The sequence below is a fragment of the Erithacus rubecula genome (genome assembly GCF_903797595.1).
Source record: "Erithacus rubecula genome assembly, contig: scaffold_1208_arrow_ctg1, whole genome shotgun sequence".
Lineage (NCBI taxonomy): Eukaryota > Metazoa > Chordata > Aves > Passeriformes > Muscicapidae > Erithacus > Erithacus rubecula.
In genome coordinates, this window is record NW_027636194.1 from 1 (window position 1) to 20,897 (window position 20,897).

Sequence of the window (20,897 nt, forward strand, 5' to 3'; positions counted from 1 at the left end):
AAACCCCAAAACCTCCATGGGGCACCCCAAAACCCTTCACACCAAGGAGGGCCTCAAAACCTCCATGGGACACCCCAAAACCTCCCCGGGGCACCCCAAAACCTCCATGGGGCACCCCAAAACCCTTCACACCAAGGGGCGCCCCAAAACCTCCCCAGGGAACCCCAAAACCTCCCTGGGGCACCCCAAAACCTCCATGGGGCACCCCAAAACCCTTCACACCAAGGGGTGCCCCAAAACCTCCCCGGGGCACCCCAAAACCTCCATGGGGCACCCCAAAACCTCCCCGGGGCACCCCAAAACCCTTCACACCAAGGAGGGCCTCAAAACCTCCATGGGGCACCCCAAAACCTCCCCAGGGAACCCCAAAACCCTTCACACCAAGGGGTGCCCCAAAACCTCCCCGGGGCACCCCAAAACCTCCCCGGGGCACCCCAAAACCCTTCACACCAAGGGGCGCCCCAAAACCTCCCCGGGGCACCCCAAAACCTCCCTGGGACACCCCAAAACCTCCATGGGGCACCCCAAAGTCCTTCACACCAAGGGGTGTCCCAAAACCTCCCCGGGGCACCCCAAAACCCTTCACACCAAGGGCCGCCCCAAAACCTCCCCAGGGAACCCCAAAACTCCCTACAGGGGTACCCCTGTTCCCTGCTGTGGGATCCCCCAAATATTCCCTGTGAGATGAGACTGGGGTCCCCCAAATATTCCCTATTTTATGGGTCTGGGGTCCCCCAAATCTCCCTTATGGGTTTGGATCTGGGGTCACCCCAAATCTTTATGGGGTGGTTTTGGGGTGCCAAAATAGGGATGGATTTGGAATCACCCGAAATCTTCCCTATGGGATAGATTTGGGGTCACCCCAACCTGTCCTATTTGATATATCCGGGATCCACCAAATCTCTGCTGTGGGATGGATTTGGGATCCCCAAATCCCCAAATCTCCTCTGTGGGATGGATTTGGGGTCCCCAAATCTCCTCCGTGAGATGGATCTGGGATCCCCAAATCCCCAAATCTCTGCCGTGGGATGGATTTGGGATCCCCAAATCTCCACCATGGGATGAATTTGGGATCCTCAAATTCCCAAATCTCCACCATGGGATGGATTTGGGATCCCCAAATCTCCACCATGGGATGGATTTGGGATCCCCAAATCTCCACCATGGGATGAATTTGGGATCCCCAAATCTCCACCGTGGGATGGATTTGGGATCCCCAAATCTCCTCTGTGGGATGGATTTGGGATCCCCAAATCTCCGCCGTGAGATGGATTTGGGATCCCCAAATCTCCTCTGTGGGATGGATTTGGGATCCCCAAATCTCCACCGTGGGATGGATTTGGGATCCCCAAATCTCCACCGTGGGATGGATTTGGGATCCCCAAATCTCCACCGTGAGATGGATTTGGGATCCCCAAATCTCCGTTGTGAGATGGATTTGGGATCCCCAAATCTCCTCTGTGGGATGGATTTGGGATCCCCAAATCTCCGCCGTGGGATGGATTTGGGATCCCCAAATCTCCTCTGTGGGATGGATTTGGGATCCCCAAATCTCCGCCGTGGGATGGATTTGGGATCCCCAAATCTCTGCCGTGGGATGGATTTGGGATCCCCAAATCTCCGCCGTGGGATGGATTTGGGATCCCCAAATCTCCGCCGTGGGATGGATTTGGGATCCCCAAATCTCTGCCGTGGGATGGATTTGGGATCCCCAAATCTCCGCCGTGGCATGGATTTGGGATCCCCAAATCTCCGTTGTGAGATGGATTTGGGATCCCCAAATCTCCTCTGTGGGATGGCTCCGCCCCCCTGACCCCGCCCGTGTCCCCCAGGCCACGTTCAGCACCACGGAGATGGCGCTGGCGCTGAACCGCTACCTGTGCCTGGCGGTGATGCCGCTGATCACCAAATGCGCGCCGCTGTTCGCCGGCACCGAGCACCGCGCCATCATGGTGGACTCCATGCTGCACACCATCTACCGGCTGTCGCGCGGCCGCGCCCTCACCAAGGCGCAGCGCGACGCCATCGAGGAGTGCCTGATGGCGCTCTGCAGGTGCGGCCCCAAACGGCGCCAAAACCCGCCGGTCCGTGGGGTTAGTGCAGCGGGCGTGGCCAACCCAAATGGTATGGTCAACCCAACCCTTGGGGTTAGTGCAGCTGGCATGGCCGACCCAATGGGCATGGCCAACCCAACCCTTGGGGTTAGTGCAGCTGGCATGGCCAGCCCAATGGGCATGGCCAACCCAACGGGCATGGCCGACCCAACTGGTATGGTCAACCCAACCCTTGGGGTTAGTGCAGCGGGCATGGCCAGCCCAATGGGCATGGCCAACCCAACCCTTGGGGTTAGTGCAGCGGGCGTGGCCAGCCCAATGGGCATGGCCAACCCAACGGGCATGGCCAGCCCAATGGGCATGGCCAACCCAACCCTTGGGGTTAGTGCAGCGGGCATGGCCAACCCAATGGGCATGGCCAACCCAACTGACATGGCCAACCCAACAGGCATGGTCAACCCAACAGGCATGGCCAACCCAACTGGCATGGCCAACCCAACAGGCATGGCCAACCCAACTGGCATGGCCAACCCAACTGGCATGGCCAACCCAACTGGCATGGCCAGCCCAACTGGTATGGTCAGCCCAACCCTTGTGGTCAACCCAACTGTCATGGTCAACCCAACCCTTCTGGTTAGTACAACTGGCATGGCAAACCCAACTGGCATGGTCAACCCAACTGGCATGGTCAACCCAACTGGCTTGGCCAACCCAACTGTCATGGTCAACCCAACCCTTATGGTTAATGCAATGGGCATGGTCAACCCAACTCATGGTTAACCCAACTCATGGTTAATCCTACTCATGGTTAACCCTACTCATGGTCAACCCAACTGTCACGGTCAACCCAACCCTTGTGGTTAGTGCAATGGGTGTAGTCAACCCAATTCCTCATGCCCAACCCAATCCCAGGGCCAACCCAACCCTCATGACCAACCCAACTCAACCATAGTGCCCAACCCAATCCCTGATGGCCAACCCAACTCAACCACCATGCCCAACCCAACCCAACCCTCATGGCCAACCCAACATTCATGGCCAACCCAACCCAACCCCATGGCCAGCCCCGCCCCATTGTCACCCCCCCAGGTGCCCCCGTGCCCCCTCAAGGTCCCACATCCCCCTTCAGGTGACCCCAAACCCCCAAACCCCCCGTTCCCCCAGGTACATCCGCCCCTCCATGCTCCAGCACCTCCTGCGCCGCCTCGTCTTCGACGTGCCCATCCTCAACGAGTTCGCCAAGATGCCGCTCAAGGTGAGCCCCAAACTGGGGACCCCCCAATTCCCCCCGGCACCCCCAGACCCCACTGACCCCCCCCCGTGTCCCCCCAAAAAGCTGCTGACCAATCACTACGAGCGCTGCTGGCGCTACTACTGCCTGCCCAGCGGGTGGCCCAACATGGGCGTGAGCTCGGAGGAGGAGCTGCACCTGACCAGGAAACTCTTCTGGGGCATCTTCGACTCGCTGGCACACAAGGTGGGGACATGGGGACAGGGGACATGGGGACAGGGGACATGGGGACAGGGTGGCAATGGGGACAGGGTGACAATGGGGACAGGGTGACAATGGGGACACAGCTCAGGGGAGGAGCTGCACCTGACCAGGAAACTCTTCTGGGGCATCTTCGACTCGCTGGCACACAAGGTGGGGACATGGGGACAGGGGACATGGGGACAGGGGACATGGGGACAATGGGGACAGGGTGACATTGGGGACATGGTGACAATGGGGACATGGTGGCACTGGGGACAGGGGACATGGGGACATGGTGGCAATGGGGACAGGGTGACAATGGGGACAGGGGACATGGTGGCATTGGGGATGGGACATGGTGGCACTGGGGACAGGGGACATGGGGACAGGGTGACATTGGGGACATGGTGACAATGGGGACATGGTGGCACTGGGGACAGGGGACATGGTGGCACTGGGGACAGGGGACATGGGGACATGGTGACAATGGGGACATGGTGACAATGGGGACATACAAATGAAAACACCGGGGGAGCATTGAGCTGGAGCTGGTGGCACTGGTGACACACAGATGATGTCACTGGTGACACAGGGCTGGTGGCACTGGTGTCACACTGGTGACACTGGTGTCACTGCTGCCCCCTCAGAGGTTTGACCCCGAGCTGTACAAGCTGGCCGTGCTGTGTCTGTGCTGACACGCTGATGATGTCACTGATGATGTCATTAATGTCACACAGAAGTTTGACCCCGAGCTGTACAAGCTGGCCATGCCGTGTCTGTGCTGACACGCTGATGATGTCACTGATGATGTCACTCTGTCCCTGTCACAGAAGTTTGACCCCGAGCTGTACAAGCTGGCCATGCCGTGTCTGTGCTGACACGCTGATGATGTCACTGATGATGTCACTCTGTCCCTGTCACAGAAGTTTGACCCCGAGCTGTACAAGCTGGCCATGCAGTGTCTGTGCTGACACGCTGATGATGTCACTGATGATGTCACTCTGTCCCTGTCACAGAAGTTTGACCCCGAGCTGTACAAGCTGGCCATGCCGTGTCTCTGCGCCATCGCCGGCGCGCTCCCCCCCGATTACGTCGACGCCAGTTACTCGTCCCGCACCGAGAAAAAAGCCTCGGTGGATGCCGAGGGCAACTTCGACCCCAAACCCGTGGAGACCCTCAAGTAGGGGCACAGAGACCCCCCCAAAACCCCCCACAGAACCCCCAAACCCCCCACAGACCCCCAAAACCCCCCAAACCCCCCACAGACCCTCAAAACCCCCCACAGACCCCCAAAACTCCCCACAGACCCCCCAAAACCCCCACAGACCCCCAAAACCCCCCAAACCCCCCACAGACCCCCTCAAAATCCCCCTGACCCCCCAAAACCCCCCACAAACCCCCCAAAACCCCCCAAACCCCCCACAGACCCCCAAAACCCCCCAAACCCCCCACAGACCCCCCAACCCCCCCTGACCCCCCAAAACCCCCCACAAACCCCCCAAAACGCCCCAAACCCCCCACAGACCCCCCAACCCCCCCTGACCCCCCAAAACCCCCCCACAGACCCTCCAAAACCCCCCAAACCCCCCACAGACCCCCCAAACCCCCCTGACCTCCCAAACCCCCCACAGACCCCCCCCCAAAAACCCCCCAAACCCCCCACAGACCCCCCCAAAACCCCCCCAACCCCGGCTGTGATCCCCCAGACCCATCTGTCCTTGTCTTCATCCTCATCCTCATCTTCATCCACACAGAGACCCCTCCCCAAATCCATCCTGATCTTCACAGACACCCCTCCCCAAATCCATCCTCATCCCCATGGAGACCCCTCCCCAAATCCATCCTGATCTTCACAGACACCCCTCCCCAAATCCATCCTCATCCCCATGGAGACCCCTCCCCAAATTCATCCTGATCCTCACAGAGACCCCTCCCCAAATCCATCCTCATCCCCATGGAGACTCCTCCCCAAATTCATCCTCATCTTCATAAAGACCCCTCCCCAAATTCATCCTCATCCAGAAACCCCCTCCCCAAATTCATCCTGATCTTCACAGACACCCCTCCCCAAATCCATCCTCATCCTCATAGAGACCCCTCCCCAAATTCATCCTCATCCTGATGGAGACCCCTCCCCAAATCCATCCATCCTCACCCCCCTGGCCCCCCGTGTCCCCCCAGTGTCATCATCCCCGAGAAACTCGACGGATTCATCAACAAATTCGCCGAGTACACGCACGAGAAGTGGGCATTCGACAAGGTGGGGACCCCCCTGGACCCCCCCAAAACCTGGGGGAACCCCCAGGACCCCCTCAAAATCCCCCCAAACCTGAGGGACCCCCCAGAATCCCCCCAGACCTTGGGGAGCCCCCAGGACCCCCCCAAAACCTGGAGGACCCCCCAGAATCCCCCCAGACCTTGGGGAACCCCCCAGAATCCCCCCAGTGGGACCCCCCAGGACCCCCTCAAAATCCCCCCAAACCTGGGGGACCTCCCAGAATCCCCCCAGACCTTGGGGAACCCCCCAGGACCCCCCCAAAACCTGGAGGACCCCCCAGAATCCCCCCAGACCTTGGGGAACCCCCCAGAATCCCCCCAGTGGGACCCCCCAGGACCCCCCCAAAATCCCCCCAAACCTGGGGGACCCCCCAGAATCCCCCCAAAACCTGTGGGACCCCCCAGGACCCCCCAGACGTTTGGGACCCCCCAGAATCCCCCCAAAACCTGTGGGACCCCCAGAATCACCCCAAAACCTGTGAGACCCCCCAGAATTCCCCCAGACCTGTGGGACCCCCCCAGGACACCCCAGACCTGTAGGACCCCCCAGAATCCCCCCCAAACCTTTGGGACCCCCCAGAATCCCCCCAAAACCTGTAGGACACCCCTGGGACCCCCCAAAAATCTCCCCTGACCCCCAAAAAATCTTGGTTGTCCCCTCCCTAAATCTCCTCTGTGACTCCCAAATTTTTGTTGTCTCTCCCACAAATTTCCTCTGACCCCCCCCAAATCCTCCCAAAATTTCCCTGACCCCCCAAAATCTCCCCTGACCCCCCAAATTCTCCCCTGAGCCCCCAAATTCTCCCCTGAGCCCCCAAAATCTCCCCCTGCCCCCCCAGATCCAGAACAACTGGACTTTTGGTGAGGCCGTGGATGAAGAAGCCAAAACCCACCCGATGCTGAGACCCTACAAAACCTTCTCTGAGAAGGTGCCAGGGACCCCCAAAAACCTGGGGGGGACCCCAAAAACCCAGGGGGTGGACCCCAAAAACCCGGGGTGGGGCACACCCCAAAAACCCAGGGGGGATTTGGGGGGATTTAGGGGGATTTGAGGAGGATTTTGGGTGGATTTAGGGGGATTTGGGGGGATTTGAGGAGGATTTTGGGTGGATTTAGGGGGGATTTGGGGGGGATTTGAGGAGTATTTTGGGGAGTTTGAGGTGGTTTTAGGGGGATTTGGGGGGGATTTAGGGAAATTTGGGGGAATATGGAGGATTTTAGGATGGATTTGTGGGATTTGAGGAGGATTTGGGGGAGTTTGAGGTGGTTTTAGGGGGATTTGGGAGGGATTTTGGAGGGATTTTGGGAGGATTTAGGGGAATTTGGGGTGGATTTGGGAGAATTTGAGTGAATTTAGGAGGATTTGGGGTGGATTTGGGAGGATTTGGGGTGGATTTGGGGAGTATTTTGGAGGGATTTTGGGGGGATTTGGGAGGATATGGGGGAGTTTGAGGTGGTTTTAGGGGGGGATTTAGGAAAATTTGGGGGAATTTGGAGGGTTTTAGGATGGATTTGGGGGGATTTGGGAAGGTTTTGGGAGGATTTGTGGGATTTGGGGAGGATTGGAAGGGGATTTTGGAAGGATTGATGAGGATCTGGGGTGGATTTGGGAGGATTTTGGGGGGATCTTGGGGGACTTCGGGGGAATTTTGGAGGATTTAGGGGAATTTGGGGTGAATTTGGGAGGATTTGGGGTGGATTTGGGGAGTATTTTGGAGGGATTTTGGGGAATTTGGTGGCATTTGGGAGGATAAGGGGGAGTTTCAGGTGGTTTGTTGGATTTGGGGGGATTTTGGGGGGATTTAGGGAAATTTGGGGGAATTTGGAGGGTTTTAGGATGGATTTGGGAAGGTTTTGGGAGGATTTGGGGAGGATTTGAAGGGGATTTTGGAAGGATTGATGAGGATCTGGGGTGGATTTGGGTGGATTTTGGGGGGGATCTTGGGGGGCTTCTGGGTAAATTTTGGGGAATTTTGGAGGATTTGGGAGAATTTGGGGTGGATTTGGGAGAAATTTGGGGTGAATTTGGGAGGATTTGATTGAATTTTAGGGAATTTGGAGTGGATTTGGGAGGATTTGGGGTGGATTTGGGAGGATTTGGGGTGGATTTGGGAGAAATTTGGGGTGAATTTGGGAGGATTTGATTGAATTTTAGGGAATTTGGAGTGGATTTGGGAGGATTTGGGGTGGATTTGGGAGGATTTGGGGTGGATTTGGGAGAAATTTGGGGTGAATTTGGAAGGATTTGATTGAATTTAGGGGAATTTGGAGTGGATTTGGGGTGGATTTGGGGTGGATTTGGGAGGATTTGGGGTGGATTTGGGAGGATTTGGGGTGGATTTGGGGAGTATTTTGGAGGGATTTGGGGGAATTTGGTGGCATTTGGGAGGATACGGGGGAGTTTCAGGTGGTTTTAGGGGGGAATTTTGGGGGGATTTAAGGAAATTTGGGGGAATTTTGGAGGATTTAGGGGAATTTGGGGTGGATTTGAGGGGGATGTGAGATAATTTAGCGAGTTTCAGGTGGTTTGTTGTATTTGGGGTGGATTTCAACAGTTTGAGCTGCAATTTGGGGATCTGCTGATCCCCCTCTAACCCTCCCCGATTTTTGGGGACCCCCCACCACCCCCTAAATTTTTGGGGTGCCCCCAGGACAAGGAGATTTATCGCTGGCCCATCAAGGAGTCGCTGAAGGCGATGCTGGCCTGGGAGTGGACGGTGGAGAAAGCCAGGGAGGGGGAGGAGGAGAGGGGGGAGAAGAAGAAAACCCGAAAAATCTCCCAAAACGCTCAGGTGGGACCCCAAAAAATACCCGGGGCAGGTGGGGGAACCCCAGAATTATCTGGGGGAACCCTAAAAAAGCCATGTGGGGGGATTTGGGGTGTGGAGAGGGGGAGAAAAACCAAAAAAATCTCCCAAAACGCTCAGGTGGGACCCCAAAAAATACCTGGGGCAGGTGGGGGAACCCCAGAATTATCTGGTGAGGATTTTGGGGTGTGGACCCAAAAAAAACCTTGAGAACCCCAAAATTATCTGGGGGGGATTTTGGGGTGTGGAGAGAGGGAGGGAGAAGAAGAAAACCCAAAAAATCTCCCAAAATGCTCAGGTGGGACCCCAAAAAATACCTGGGGCAGGTGGGGGAACCCCAAAATTATCTGGTGGGGATTTTGGGGTGTGGAGAGAGGGAGGGGGAAGAAGAAACCCCAAAAAATCTCCCAAAACGCTCAGGTGGGACCCCAAAAAAAAACCTTGAGAACCCCAAAAATTACCTGGGGGAAAACCCCAAAATTATCTAGAACGGGTGGGGAACCCCAAAATTATTTTGGGGGGGAAAAGGGGGAGGGAGGGAAGGGAAAAATGGGGAGATGGAGAAGAAGAAAACCCAAAAAATCTCCCAAAATTCTCAGGTGGGACCCCAAAAAATCACCTGGGACAGGTGGGGGAACCCCAAAATTATCTGGGGGTGGGGGAGGGGTCAAGGGGGACACCCCCAAATTTTTTTTTGTCCCCCCCCCCAGGCCACCTACGACCCCTCCCACGGGTACAGCCCCCAGCCCGTGGACCTGGGCGGGGTCACCTTGTCCCGGGAGCTGCAGGTGAGAGCCAGGGTCCCAAAATGTCCCAAAATGTCACAAAATGTCACAGAATGTCACAAAATGTCCCAAAGTGTCCCAAGAATGTCTTAAAATGTCCCAAAGTGTCACAGAAATGTCACAAAGTGTCACAAAATGTCACAGAAATGTCCCAAAGTGTCACAAAAATGTCCCAAGAATGTCCCAAAATGTCCCAAAATGTCCCAAGATGTCACAAAGTGTCACAGAAATGTCCCAAGAATGTCACAAAATGTCACAAAGTGTCACAAAGTGTCACAGAAATGTCCCAAAATGTCCCAAAGTGTCACAGAAATGTCCCAAGAATGTCACAAAATGTCACAAAGTGTCACAAAGTGTCACAGAAATGTCCCAAAATGTCCCAAAGTGTCACAGAAATGTCCCAAGAATGTCACAAAATGTCACAAAGTGTCACAAAGTGTCACAGAAATGTCCCAAAAATGTCTTAAAATGTCCCAAGATGTCACAAAGTGTCACAAAAATGTCACAAAATGTCACAAAGTGTCACAAAAATGTCCCAAGAATGTCCCAAAATGTCCCAAAGTGTCACAAAATGTCCCAAAATGTCCCAAAGTGTCACAAAAATGTCCCAAGAATGTCTTAAAATGTCCCAAAGTGTCACAAAATGTCACAAAGTGTCACAAAATGTCCCAAAATGTCCCAAAATGTCACAAAATGTCACAATAATGTCCCAAAATGTCACAAAGTGTCACAAAATGTCCCAAAATGTCCCAAAGTGTCACAAAATGTCACAAAGTGTCCCAAAAATGTCCCAAAATGTCTCAATTATGTCCCAAAAATGTCCCAAAAATGTCCCAAAATGTCACAAAGTGTCCCAAAATGTCCCAAAGTGTCCCCAAATGTCCCAAAATGTCCCAAAGTGTCCCAAGAATGTCTTAAAATGTCCCAAAATGTCACAAAGTGTCACAGAAATGTCCCAAAATGTCCCAAAATGTCCCAAAATGTCACAGAATGTCACAAAGTGTCACAAAATGTCCCGAAATGTCCCAAGAATGTCTTAAAATGTCACAAAGTGTCACAAAATGTCCCAAAATGTCCCAAAGTGTCACAAAATGTCACAAAGTGTCCCAAAAATGTCCCAAAATGTCTCAATTATGTCCCAAAAATGTCCCAAAAATGTCCCAAAATGTCACAAAGTGTCCCAAAATGTCCCAAAGTGTCACAAAGTGTCACAGAAATGTCACAGAAATGTCCCAAAGTGTCACAAAAATGTCCCAAGAATGTCACAAAATGTCACAAAGTGTCCCAAAATGTCACAAAATGTCCCAAAGTGTCCCAAGAATGTCTTAAAATGTCCCAAAGTGTCACAAAATGTCCCAAAGTGTCACAAAATGTCCCAAAGTGTCCCAAAGTGTCACAAAATGTCACAAAGTGTCCCAAAAATGTCCCAAAATGTCTCAATTATGTCCCAAAAATGTCCCAAAAATGTCCCAAAATGTCACAATAATGTCCCAAAAATGTCACAAAGTGTCACAAGAATGTCACAAAATGTCACAAAGTGTCCTAAAAATGTACCAAGAATGTCTTAAAATGTCCCAAAGTGTCACAGAAATGTCACAAAAATGTCCCAAAATGTCACAAATGCCCCAAATTTTCCAAAATCCTCAAAAATTGCCCCAAATCCACCCCAAATCTACCTCAAATTTTCCCCAAATCCGCCCTAAATCCCCCTAAATTCACCCCAAATCCCCAAAAAATCCCCAAAATCCCCCCAAATCTCCCAAAATTTCCCCAAATCCACCCCAAATCTACCTCAAAATTTCCCCCAAACCTTCCCAAATCTCCCCAAATCCACCCCAAAATCCCCCAAAATCCCCCAAAATCCCCCAAATCCACCCCAAAATCCCCCAAATCCACCCTAAATCCCCCTAAATTCACCCCAAATCACCCAAAATCCCCAAAATCTCCCCAAATCCCCCCAAATTCACCCCCAAAAATCCCCAAAATCCTCCCAAAATCCCCCAAATCCACCCCAAAATCCCCCAAAATCTCCCAAAATTCCCCCAAATCCACCCCAAATCTACCTCAAATTTTCCCCCAAACCTTCCCAAATCCCCCCAAATCCCCCAAAAATCCCCAAAATCCCCCCAAATTCACCCCAAATTCACCCCAAATCCCCCAAAAATCCCCAAAATCTCCCCAAATCCCCCCAAATTCACCCCAAATTTTCCAAATCCCCCCAGGCCATGGCTGAGCAGTTGGCTGAGAATTATCACAACACCTGGGGCCGCAAGAAGAAACTGGAGCTGGAGGCCAAAGGTGAGACCCCTCCCCAAAATAGGGGTGAACCCCCCCAAAGGTGAGACCCCTCCCCAAAATAGGGGGAACCCCCTGGGACACCCCCAAAGGTGAGACCCCTCCCCAAAATAGGGGTGAACCCCCCCAAAGGTGAGACCCCTCCCCAAAATAGGGGGAACCCCCTGGGACACCCCCCCAAAGGTGAGACCCCTCCCCAAAATAGGGGGGAACCCCCCCAAAGGTGAGACCCCTCCCCAAAATAGGGGGAACCCCCTGGGACACCCCCACAAAGGTGAGACCCCTCCCCAAAATAGGGGTGAACCCCCCCCCCAAATGTGAGACCCCTCCCCAAAATAGGGGGGAAGAACCCCTGGGACACTCCCAAGCGTGAGACCTGATTTTGGGGGTTCCAGTGATAATTTTGGGGTTCCAGGGTGATGATTTTGGGGCGTCCAGGGCTGGTTTTGGGGTGCAGGATGATGGTTTGGGGGGTCTCTAATGATCATTTTGGGGTTCCAATGCCGATTTTGGGGTGCAGGGGGGGGGGGGCTGATGGTCAGGGCTGGTTTTGGGGGGTCTCTAATGATCATTTTGGGGTTCCAATGCTGATTTTGGGGTGCAGGGGGGGGGCTGATGGTCAGGGCTGGTTTTGGGGGGTCTCTAATGATAATTTTTGGGTTCCAAGGCCGATTTTGGGGTGCAGGGGGAGGCTGATGGTCAGGGCTGGTTTTGGGGGGTCTCTAATGATAATTTTGGGGGGCAGGGGGGGGCTCCTGGTGCCCTATGACACACTGACTGCCTGGGCTGGTTTTGGGGTGCAGGATGATGGTTTGGGGGTCCCTAATGCTGATTTTGGGTTGCAGGGGGGGGCTGATGGTCAGGGCTGGTTTTGGGGGTCTCTAATGATAATTTTGGGGGGCAGGGGGGGGCTCCCACCCCCTGCTGGTGCCCTATGACACCCTGACTGCCTGGGCTGGTTTTGGGGGTCTCTAATGATAATTTTGGGGGGCAGGGGGGGGCTCCCACCCCCTGCTGGTGCCCTATGACACCCTGACTGCCAAGGAGAAGGCGCGGGACCGGGAGAAGGCGCAGGAGCTGCTCAAGTTCCTGCAGCTGCACGGATACGCCGTGACCCGGTGAGGGCACCCCAAAAACCCACTGGAGACCCCAAAATACCCACCCCAAAAACCCACTGGGGACCCCAAAATAAACCCCAAAACCCCAAAATACCCACCCCAAAATATCCACCCAAAACCCCCAAATACCCACCCCAAAAATCCACTGGGGACCCCAAAATAAACCCCAAAATACCCACCCCAAAATATCCACCCAAAACCCCCAAACACCCACCCCAAAAATCCACCCCAAAATCCAAAAATACCCACCCCAAAACCTCAAAATACCCACCCCAAAAACCACTGGGGACCCCAAAATAAACCCCAAAATACCCACCCCAAAATATCCACCCCAAAATCCCAAAATACCCACCCCAAAACCCCAAAATACCCACCCCAAAAACCCACTGGGGACCCCAAAATATCCACCCAAAACCCCCAAATACCCACCCCAAAATACACCCCAAAAACCCAAAATACCCACCCCAAAAATCCACCCCAAAAACCCCCTGGGGACCCCAAAAATCCACCTCAAAAACCCCAAAATAGCCACCCTAAAAACCTACTGGGGACCATGAAAATACACCCCAAAACCCACTGGGGTCCCTGAAATGCACCCCAAAAACCTCAAAACATTCACCCCAAAAATACACCCCAAAACCCCAAAACACCCACCCCAAAAATGCACTGGGGACCCCGAAATACAGCCCAAATATCCCAAAATACCCCCCCAAAAACCCACTGGTTACCCCGAAATACACCCCAAAAACTCAAAATATCCACCCCAAAAACCCACTGGGGACCCTGAAATAGACCCCAAAAATCCACCCCAAAATATCCACTGGGGACCCTGAAATCCACCCCAAAACCCCAAAATATCCACCCCGAAAACCCACTGGAGACCCTGAAAATGCATCCCAAAAACCCCAAAATACCCACCCCAAAATACACCCCAAAAACCCACTAAATACCCCAAAATACCCACCCCAAAATACACCCCAAAACCCCAAAACATCCACCCTAAAACCCACTGAGGACCACAAAATACACCCCAAAATACCTACCCCAAAATGCACCCCAAAACCCCAAAATACCCACCCCAAAAACCCACTGGAGACCCTGAAAATGCACCCCAAAACCCCCAAATATCCCCAGGGTACCCCAAAATATCCACACAAAAAATCCACCCCAAAACCCCAAAATATCCATCCCAAAAATCCTCCAGGAATTTGGGAATCCCCCAAACTGGTCTCAGGAGGGGATTTTGGGGTCTCAGGGGGTTTTCGGGAGGGGGTTTTGGGGGGGTTTGGGGTCTCAGGAGGGGGTTTGGGGTCTCGGGGGATTTGGGGAGGGGGTTTTGGGGGGGTTTGGGGTCTCAGGGAATTTTGGGGAGGGGGTTTGGGGTCTCAGGAGGGGGTTTGGGGTCTCAGGAGGAGTTTTTGGGGTCTCAGGGGTTTTGGGGTCTCAGGGAATTTGGGGAGGGGGTGCTGAGGTTGGGGTGCCCCCTCAGGGGTCTCAGGGAATTTGGGGAGGGGGTGCTGAGGTTGGGGTGCCCCCTCAGGGGTCTCAGGGAATTTGGGGAGGGGGTGCTGAGGTTTGGGGTCTCAGGGAATTTGGGGAGGGGGTGCTGAGGTTGGGGTGCCCCCTCAGGGGTCTCAGGGAATTTGGGGAGGGGGTGCTGAGGTTGGGCTGCCCCCTAAGGGGTCTCAGGGAATTTGGGGAGGGGGTGCTGAGGTTTGGGGTCTCAGGGGGTTTGGGGAGGGGGGTCTCAGGGGTTTTTGGGGTCTCAGGGAATTTGGGGAGGGGGTGCTGAGGTTGGGGTGCCCCCTCAGGGGTCTCAGGGAATTTGGGGAGGGGGTGCTGAGGTTGGGGTGCCCCCTCAGGGGTCTCAGGGAATTTGGGGAGGGGGTGCTGAGGTTGGGGTGCCCCCTCAGGGGTCTCAGGGAATTTGGGGAGGGGGTGCTGAGGTTGGGGTGCCCCCTCAGGGGTCTCAGGGAATTTGGGGAGGGGGTGCTGAGGTTGGGGTGCCCCCTCAGGGGTCTCAGGGAATTTGGGGAGGGGGTGCTGAGGTTGGGGTGCCCCCTCAGGGGTCTCAAGGACATGGAGCTGGACACGTCGTCCATCGAGAAACGTTTCGCATTCGGGTTCCTGCAGCAGCTGCTGCGCTGGATGGACATTGCCCAGGAGTTCATTGCACACCTGGGTGAGACCCCAAAACACAGGGGGACACCAAAATCCATCAGGGCACCCCAAAAAATGGGGGGACCCCAAAAATCCCAGAGAGAAACCCCAAAAATCCTGGGTGAAACCCCAAATTCCTGAATGAAATCCCAAAATTCCTGAGTGAAATCCCAAATCCTCTGGGTTGACATTGCCCAGGAGTTCATTGCACACCTGGGTGAGACCCCAAAACACAGGGGGACCCCAAAATCCATCAGGACACCCCAAAAATCCATCAGGGCACCCCAAAAAACGGGGGGGACCCCAAAAATCCCAGAGAAAAACCCCAAAAATCCCAGAGAGAAACCCCAAAAACCCAGAGAGAAACCCCAAAAATCCCAGAGAGAAACCCCAAAAATCCCAGAGAAAAACCCCAAAAATCCTGGGTGAAACCCCAAATCCCCTGGGATGGACATTGCCCAGGAGTTCATTGCACACCTGGGTGAGACCCCAAAACACAGGGGCACCCCAAAAAACGGGGGGACCCCAAAATCCCCCCAAAATCCCAGAGAGAAACCCCAAAATCCCCCCAAAATCCCAGAGAGAAACCCCAAAAATCCCAGAGAGAAACCCCAAATTCCTGAGTGAAACCCCAAATCCCCTGGGTTGGACATTGCTCAGGAATTCATTGCACACCTGGGTGAGACCCCAAAACACAGGGGCACCCCAAAAAACGGGGGGACCCCAAAATCCCCCCAAAATCCCAGAGAGAAACCCCAAAATCCCCCCAAAATCCCAGAGAGAAACCCCAAAAATCCCAGAGAGAAACCCCAAATTCCTGAGTGAAACCCCAAATCCCCTGGGTTGGACATTGCTCAGGAATTCATTGCACACCTGGGTGAGACCCCAAAACACAGGGGGACCTGAAAAAACGGGGGGACCCCAAAAATCCCAGAGAGAATCCCCAAAAATCCCAGAGAAAAACCCCAAAAATCCCAGAGAGAAACCCCAAAAATCCCAGAGAGAAGCCCCAAAAATCCAAAAGAGAAACCCCAAAAATCCCAGAGAGAAACCCCAAAAATCCAAAAGAGAAACCCCAAAAATCCCAGAGAGAAACCCCAAAAATCCCAGAGAGAAACCCCAAAAATCCCAGAGAGAAACCCCAAAAACCCAGAGAGAAACCCCAAAAATCCCAGAGAGAAACCCCAAAAACCCAGAGAGAAACCCCAAAAACCCAGAGAGAAACCCCAAAAATCCAAAAGAGAAACCCCAAAAATCCCAGAGAGAAACCCCAAAAATCCCAGAGAGAAACCCCAAAAATCCCAGAGAGAAACCCCAAAAACCCAGAGAGAAACCCCAAATCCCCTGGGATGGACATTGCCCAGGAGTTCATTGCACACCTGGGTGAGACCCCAAAACCCGGGGGCACCCCAAAAAATGGGGGGACCCCAAAATCCCCCCAAAATCCCAGAGAGAAACCCCAAAAATCCCAGAGAGAAACCCCAAAATTCCTGAGTGAAACCCCAAATCCCCTGGGATGGACATTGCCCAGGAGTTCATTGCACACCTGGGTGAGACCCCAAAACACAGGGGGACCCCAAAATCCATCAGGGCACCCCAAAAAATGGGGGGACCCCAAAATCCCAGAGAGAAACCCCAAAAATCCCAGAGAGAAACCCCAAAATTCCTGAGTGAAACCCCAAATCCCCTGGGATGGACATTGCCCAGGAGTTCATTGCACACCTGGGTGAGACCCCAAAACACAGGGGGACCCCAAAATCCATCAGGGCACCCCAAAAAATGGGGGGACCCCAAAAATCCCAGAGAGAAACCCCAAAAATCCTGGGTGAAACCCCAAATTCCTGAATGAAATCCCAAAATTCCTGAGTGAAATCCCAAATCCTCTGGGTTGACATTGCCCAGGAGTTCATTGCACACCTGGGTGAGACCCCCAAAATCCCATCAGGACACCCCAAAATCCCATCAGGGCACCTCAAAATCCCCATGGGACACCCCAAAATCCTCATGGGACACCCAAAATCCTCATGGGACACCCCAAAATCCAATTAGGACACACCAAAATCCCCATGGGACACCCCAAAATCCCCATGGGACACCCCAAAATCCTCATGGGACACCCAAAATCCCAATGGGACACCCCAAAATCCTCATGGGACACCCAAAATCCCAATGGGACACCCCAAAATCCTCATGGGACACCCAAAATCCCCATGGGACACCCCAAAATCCCATTAGGACACCCCAAAATCCCATCAGGACACCCCAAAATCCTCATGGGACACCCAAAATCCCATCACAACACCCCAAAATCCCCATGGGACACCCCAAAATCCTCATGGGACACCCCAAAATCTCAGGGGGACACCCCAGAATTTGGGGGACCCCCCTGAACCCCGTTTTTTGGCAGAGGCCGTGGTCAGCAGCGGGCGGGTGGAGAAATCCCCCCACGAGCAGGAGATCAAATTCTTCGCCAAGGTTTGGGGGGACCCCAAAAAATGGGATGGGACACCCCAAAAATGGGATTGGGGACCCCAAAATTGGGATTGGGGACACCAAAAAGAGGATTGGGGACACCAAAAATGGGATTGGGGACACCAAAATTGGGATTGGGGACACCAAAAATGGGATGGGAGACCCAAAAAATGGGATGGGAGACCCCAAATTTCTGGTTTATTTTGGGGTTTCTGTGGGTTCTTTGGGGTTCTCAGTGTGGATTTTGGGGTTCTTACAGATTTTGGGAAGTTTTTATGGATTATTTTTGGGGTTTATGGGTTATTTGGGGTTTTTATGGGTTATTTTGGGGTTTCTGGGGGGTATTTAGGTTCTCTATGGCTTATTTGGGTTCTTTATGGGTTATTTGGGTTCTTTATGGGGTATTAGGTTCTTTATGGGTTATTTGGGTTCTCTATGGTTTATTTGGGTTCTTTATGGGGTTTTTGGGGTTCTCTGTGTGGTTTTTGGGGTCTCTGTGGGTTATTTGGGTTCTTTATGGGGTTTTTTGGGGTTCTCTGTGTGGTTTTGGATTTCCTTTTGGGTTTTTGGGGTTCTCTGTGTGGTTTTGGGGTCTTTATGGGGTTATTTGGGTTCTTTATGGGGTTTTTGGGGTCTCTATGGGTTATTTGGGTTCTCTATGGTTTATTTGGGTTCTTTATGGGGTTTTTGGGGTTCTCTGTGTGGCTTTTGGGGTCTCTATGGGTTATTTGGGGTCTCTATGGTTTATTTGGGTTCTTTATAGGTTTTTTGGGGTTCTCTGTGTGTTTTTGGGGTCTCTATGGGTTATTTGGGTTCTTTATGGGGTTCTCTGTGTGGTTTTGGGGTCCAGGCTGCCCCTGACCCCCCTGTTTCCCCCTCCCCAGATTCTGCTGCCCCTCATCAATCAGTATTTCCACAACCACTGCCTCTATTTCCTCTCCACCCCGGCCCAGGTGCTGGGCAGCGGCGGCCACGCCTCCAACAAGGAGAAGGAGATGATCACCAGGTGGGACCCCAAAAACCCCCAAAAATCCCACCCCAAAGACCCCAAATTTCCCAAAAAAAAATCCCACCCCAAAAAATCCCACCACAAAAACCCCAAAAATCCTGCCCCAAAAACCCCAAATCCCCCCCAAAATCCTGCCCCAAAAAACTCCAAATCCCCCCAAAACATCCCAACCCAAAAACCCCAAAAATCCTGCCCCAAAACCCCCAAATACCCCCAAAACATCCCAACCCAAAAACCCCAAATCCCCCCAAAAAATCCCATCGCAAAAACCCCCAAAAAATCCCACCCCAAAAACCCCCAAAAATCCCACCCCAAAAACCCCCCAAAAATCCCACCACAAAAACCCCAAATCCCCCCAAAAAATCCCAACCCAAAAACCCCAAAAATCCTGCCCCAAAAACCCCAAATCCCCCCCAAAATCCTGCCCCAAAAACTCCAAATCCCCCCAAAACATCCCAACCCAAAAACCCCAAAAATCCTGCCCCAAAACCCCCAAATACCCCCAAAACATCCCAACCCAAAAACCCCAAATCCCCCCAAAAAATCCCATCCCAAAAACCCCCAAAAAATCCCACCACAAAAACCCCAAATCCCCCCTAAAATCCCACCACAAAAACCCCAAATCCCCCCCAAAATCCCACCCCAAAACCCCCAAATTTCCCCTTAAATCCCCCCATGGAATTTGGGATTTTGGGGCCCCCCTGACCCCCTGTTTTGTCCCCCCAGCCTGTTCTGCAAACTGGCGGCGCTGGTTCGGCACCGGGTGTCGCTGTTCGGTAACTGGGGACACTGGGAGGGACTGGGGGGGACTGGGGGGGACTGGGGGGGACTGGGGGACATTGGGGGACACTGGGGGACATTGGGGGACACAGCTGGGGGACACTGGGGACATTGGGGGGGACTGGGGGACATTGGGGGACATTGGGGGACACTGGGGGACACTGGGGGGACTGGGGGACACTGGGGGACATTGGGGGACACTGGGGGGGACTGGGGGGACACTGGGGGGGGACTGGGGGCACTGAGGGGACTGGGGGACACTGGGGGGGACTGGGGGGACACTGGAGGTGCCACCAGTGTCTCTGTCCCCCCAATGTCCCCGTGTCCCCCCCAGGGACCGACGCCCCCGCTGTGGTGAACTGCCTGCTGATCCTGGCCCGCTCACTGGACGCCAGGTGGGGACACAGGGTGACCAGAATGTCACCAGAATGTCACCAAAATGTCACCAATGTCAACAATGTCCCCAGTGTCCCCAGTGTCCCCAGTGTCCCCAATGTCCCCAGTGCCCCCAATGTCCCCTGTGTCCCCAATGTCCCCAATGCCCCCAATGTCCCCAGTGTCCCCAATGTCCCCAATGTCCCCAGGACAGTGATGAAGTCTGGCCCTGAGATTGTCAAGGCGGGGCTGCGCTCGTTCTTCGAGTCGGCGGCCGAGGACATGGAGAAGTTTGGGGAGCAGCTGAGGCTGGGGCGGGGCACCCCCAGCCGCGCCCCCACCAAGGGCGTGGCCCAGAATGTCACCTACACCTCGGTGGCACTGCTACCTGTGCTGACTGCGCTGTTTGAACACCTGGCACAGCACCAGTTCGGGGATGATGTCATCTGTGAGTGACACGGGACACTGGGGACAGTGGGGACAGTGGGGGCATTGGGGACAGTGGGGGATATTGGGGGATACTGGGGGGATCAGGGACATTGGGGACACTGGGGACACTGGGGACAGTGGGGACAGTGGGGGCATTGGGGACAGTGGGGACAGTGGGGGATATTGGGGGATATTGGGGGGATCAGGAAAATTCGGGACACTGGGGACATTGGGGACACTGGGGACATTGGGGGACATTGGGGGACATTGGGGACACTGGGGACATTGGGGGACATTGGGGACACTGGGGACATTGGGAGGACTGAGGACACTGGGAGACATTGGAGTCATTGGGGGATCAGGGTCATTGGGGATATTGGGGACATTGGGAACACTGTGGGGATTTGGGATATTGGGGACACTCTGGTGACACCCTGGGGACACTGAGGACACCTTGGGGACACTGGTGTCACCGCTGTCCCCGCAGTGGACGATGTGCAGGTCTCCTGTTACCGCATCCTGTGCAGCATCTACAGCCTGGGCACCGCCCGCGGGCCCCTGGTGGACAGGTGAGCACCCAAAAACTGGGGGGGACCCCAAAAACACAGGGGGGGTCCCAAAAAAACCACAGGGGGACACCGAAAAACACAGTAGGGACCCCAAAACCTCGGGGAAATCCCAGAAACCTCGGAGGGAGGTGCCATGGGGTGTCCCCCGCTGTCCCTGCTGTCCCCCCTGTCCCCATTGTCCCCTGATGTCCCTCACTGTCCCCTGCTGTCCCTCACTGTCCCCTGCTGTCCCTGCTGTCCCCATTGTCCCCGCTGTCCCCTGCTGTCCCTGCTGTCCATCGTAGACTGTCCAC

The 20,897-nt window shown here is 54.2% G+C and overlaps 1 protein-coding gene across 1 annotated transcript; it reads left to right on the top strand.

The window, feature by feature from the left end:
• Positions 1-1,836: 1,836 nt before the first annotated feature.
• LOC306815376 (ryanodine receptor 1-like) lies at positions 1,837-20,614 on the top strand. Its single transcript, XM_079331945.1, has 17 exons — positions 1,837-2,053; positions 3,219-3,309; positions 3,391-3,531; positions 4,545-4,708; positions 5,710-5,788; positions 6,645-6,734; positions 8,457-8,597; positions 9,323-9,400; positions 11,620-11,695; positions 12,687-12,810; positions 14,877-14,992; positions 17,378-17,445; positions 18,327-18,448; positions 19,178-19,227; positions 19,566-19,626; positions 19,816-20,054; positions 20,523-20,614. Exons 1-17 carry the CDS (start codon positions 1,854-1,856, stop codon positions 20,606-20,608), a joined length of 1,926 nt encoding a protein of 641 aa, XP_079188071.1. The 5' UTR covers positions 1,837-1,853; the 3' UTR covers positions 20,609-20,614.
• The last annotated feature ends 283 nt before the right edge of the window (positions 20,615-20,897 follow it).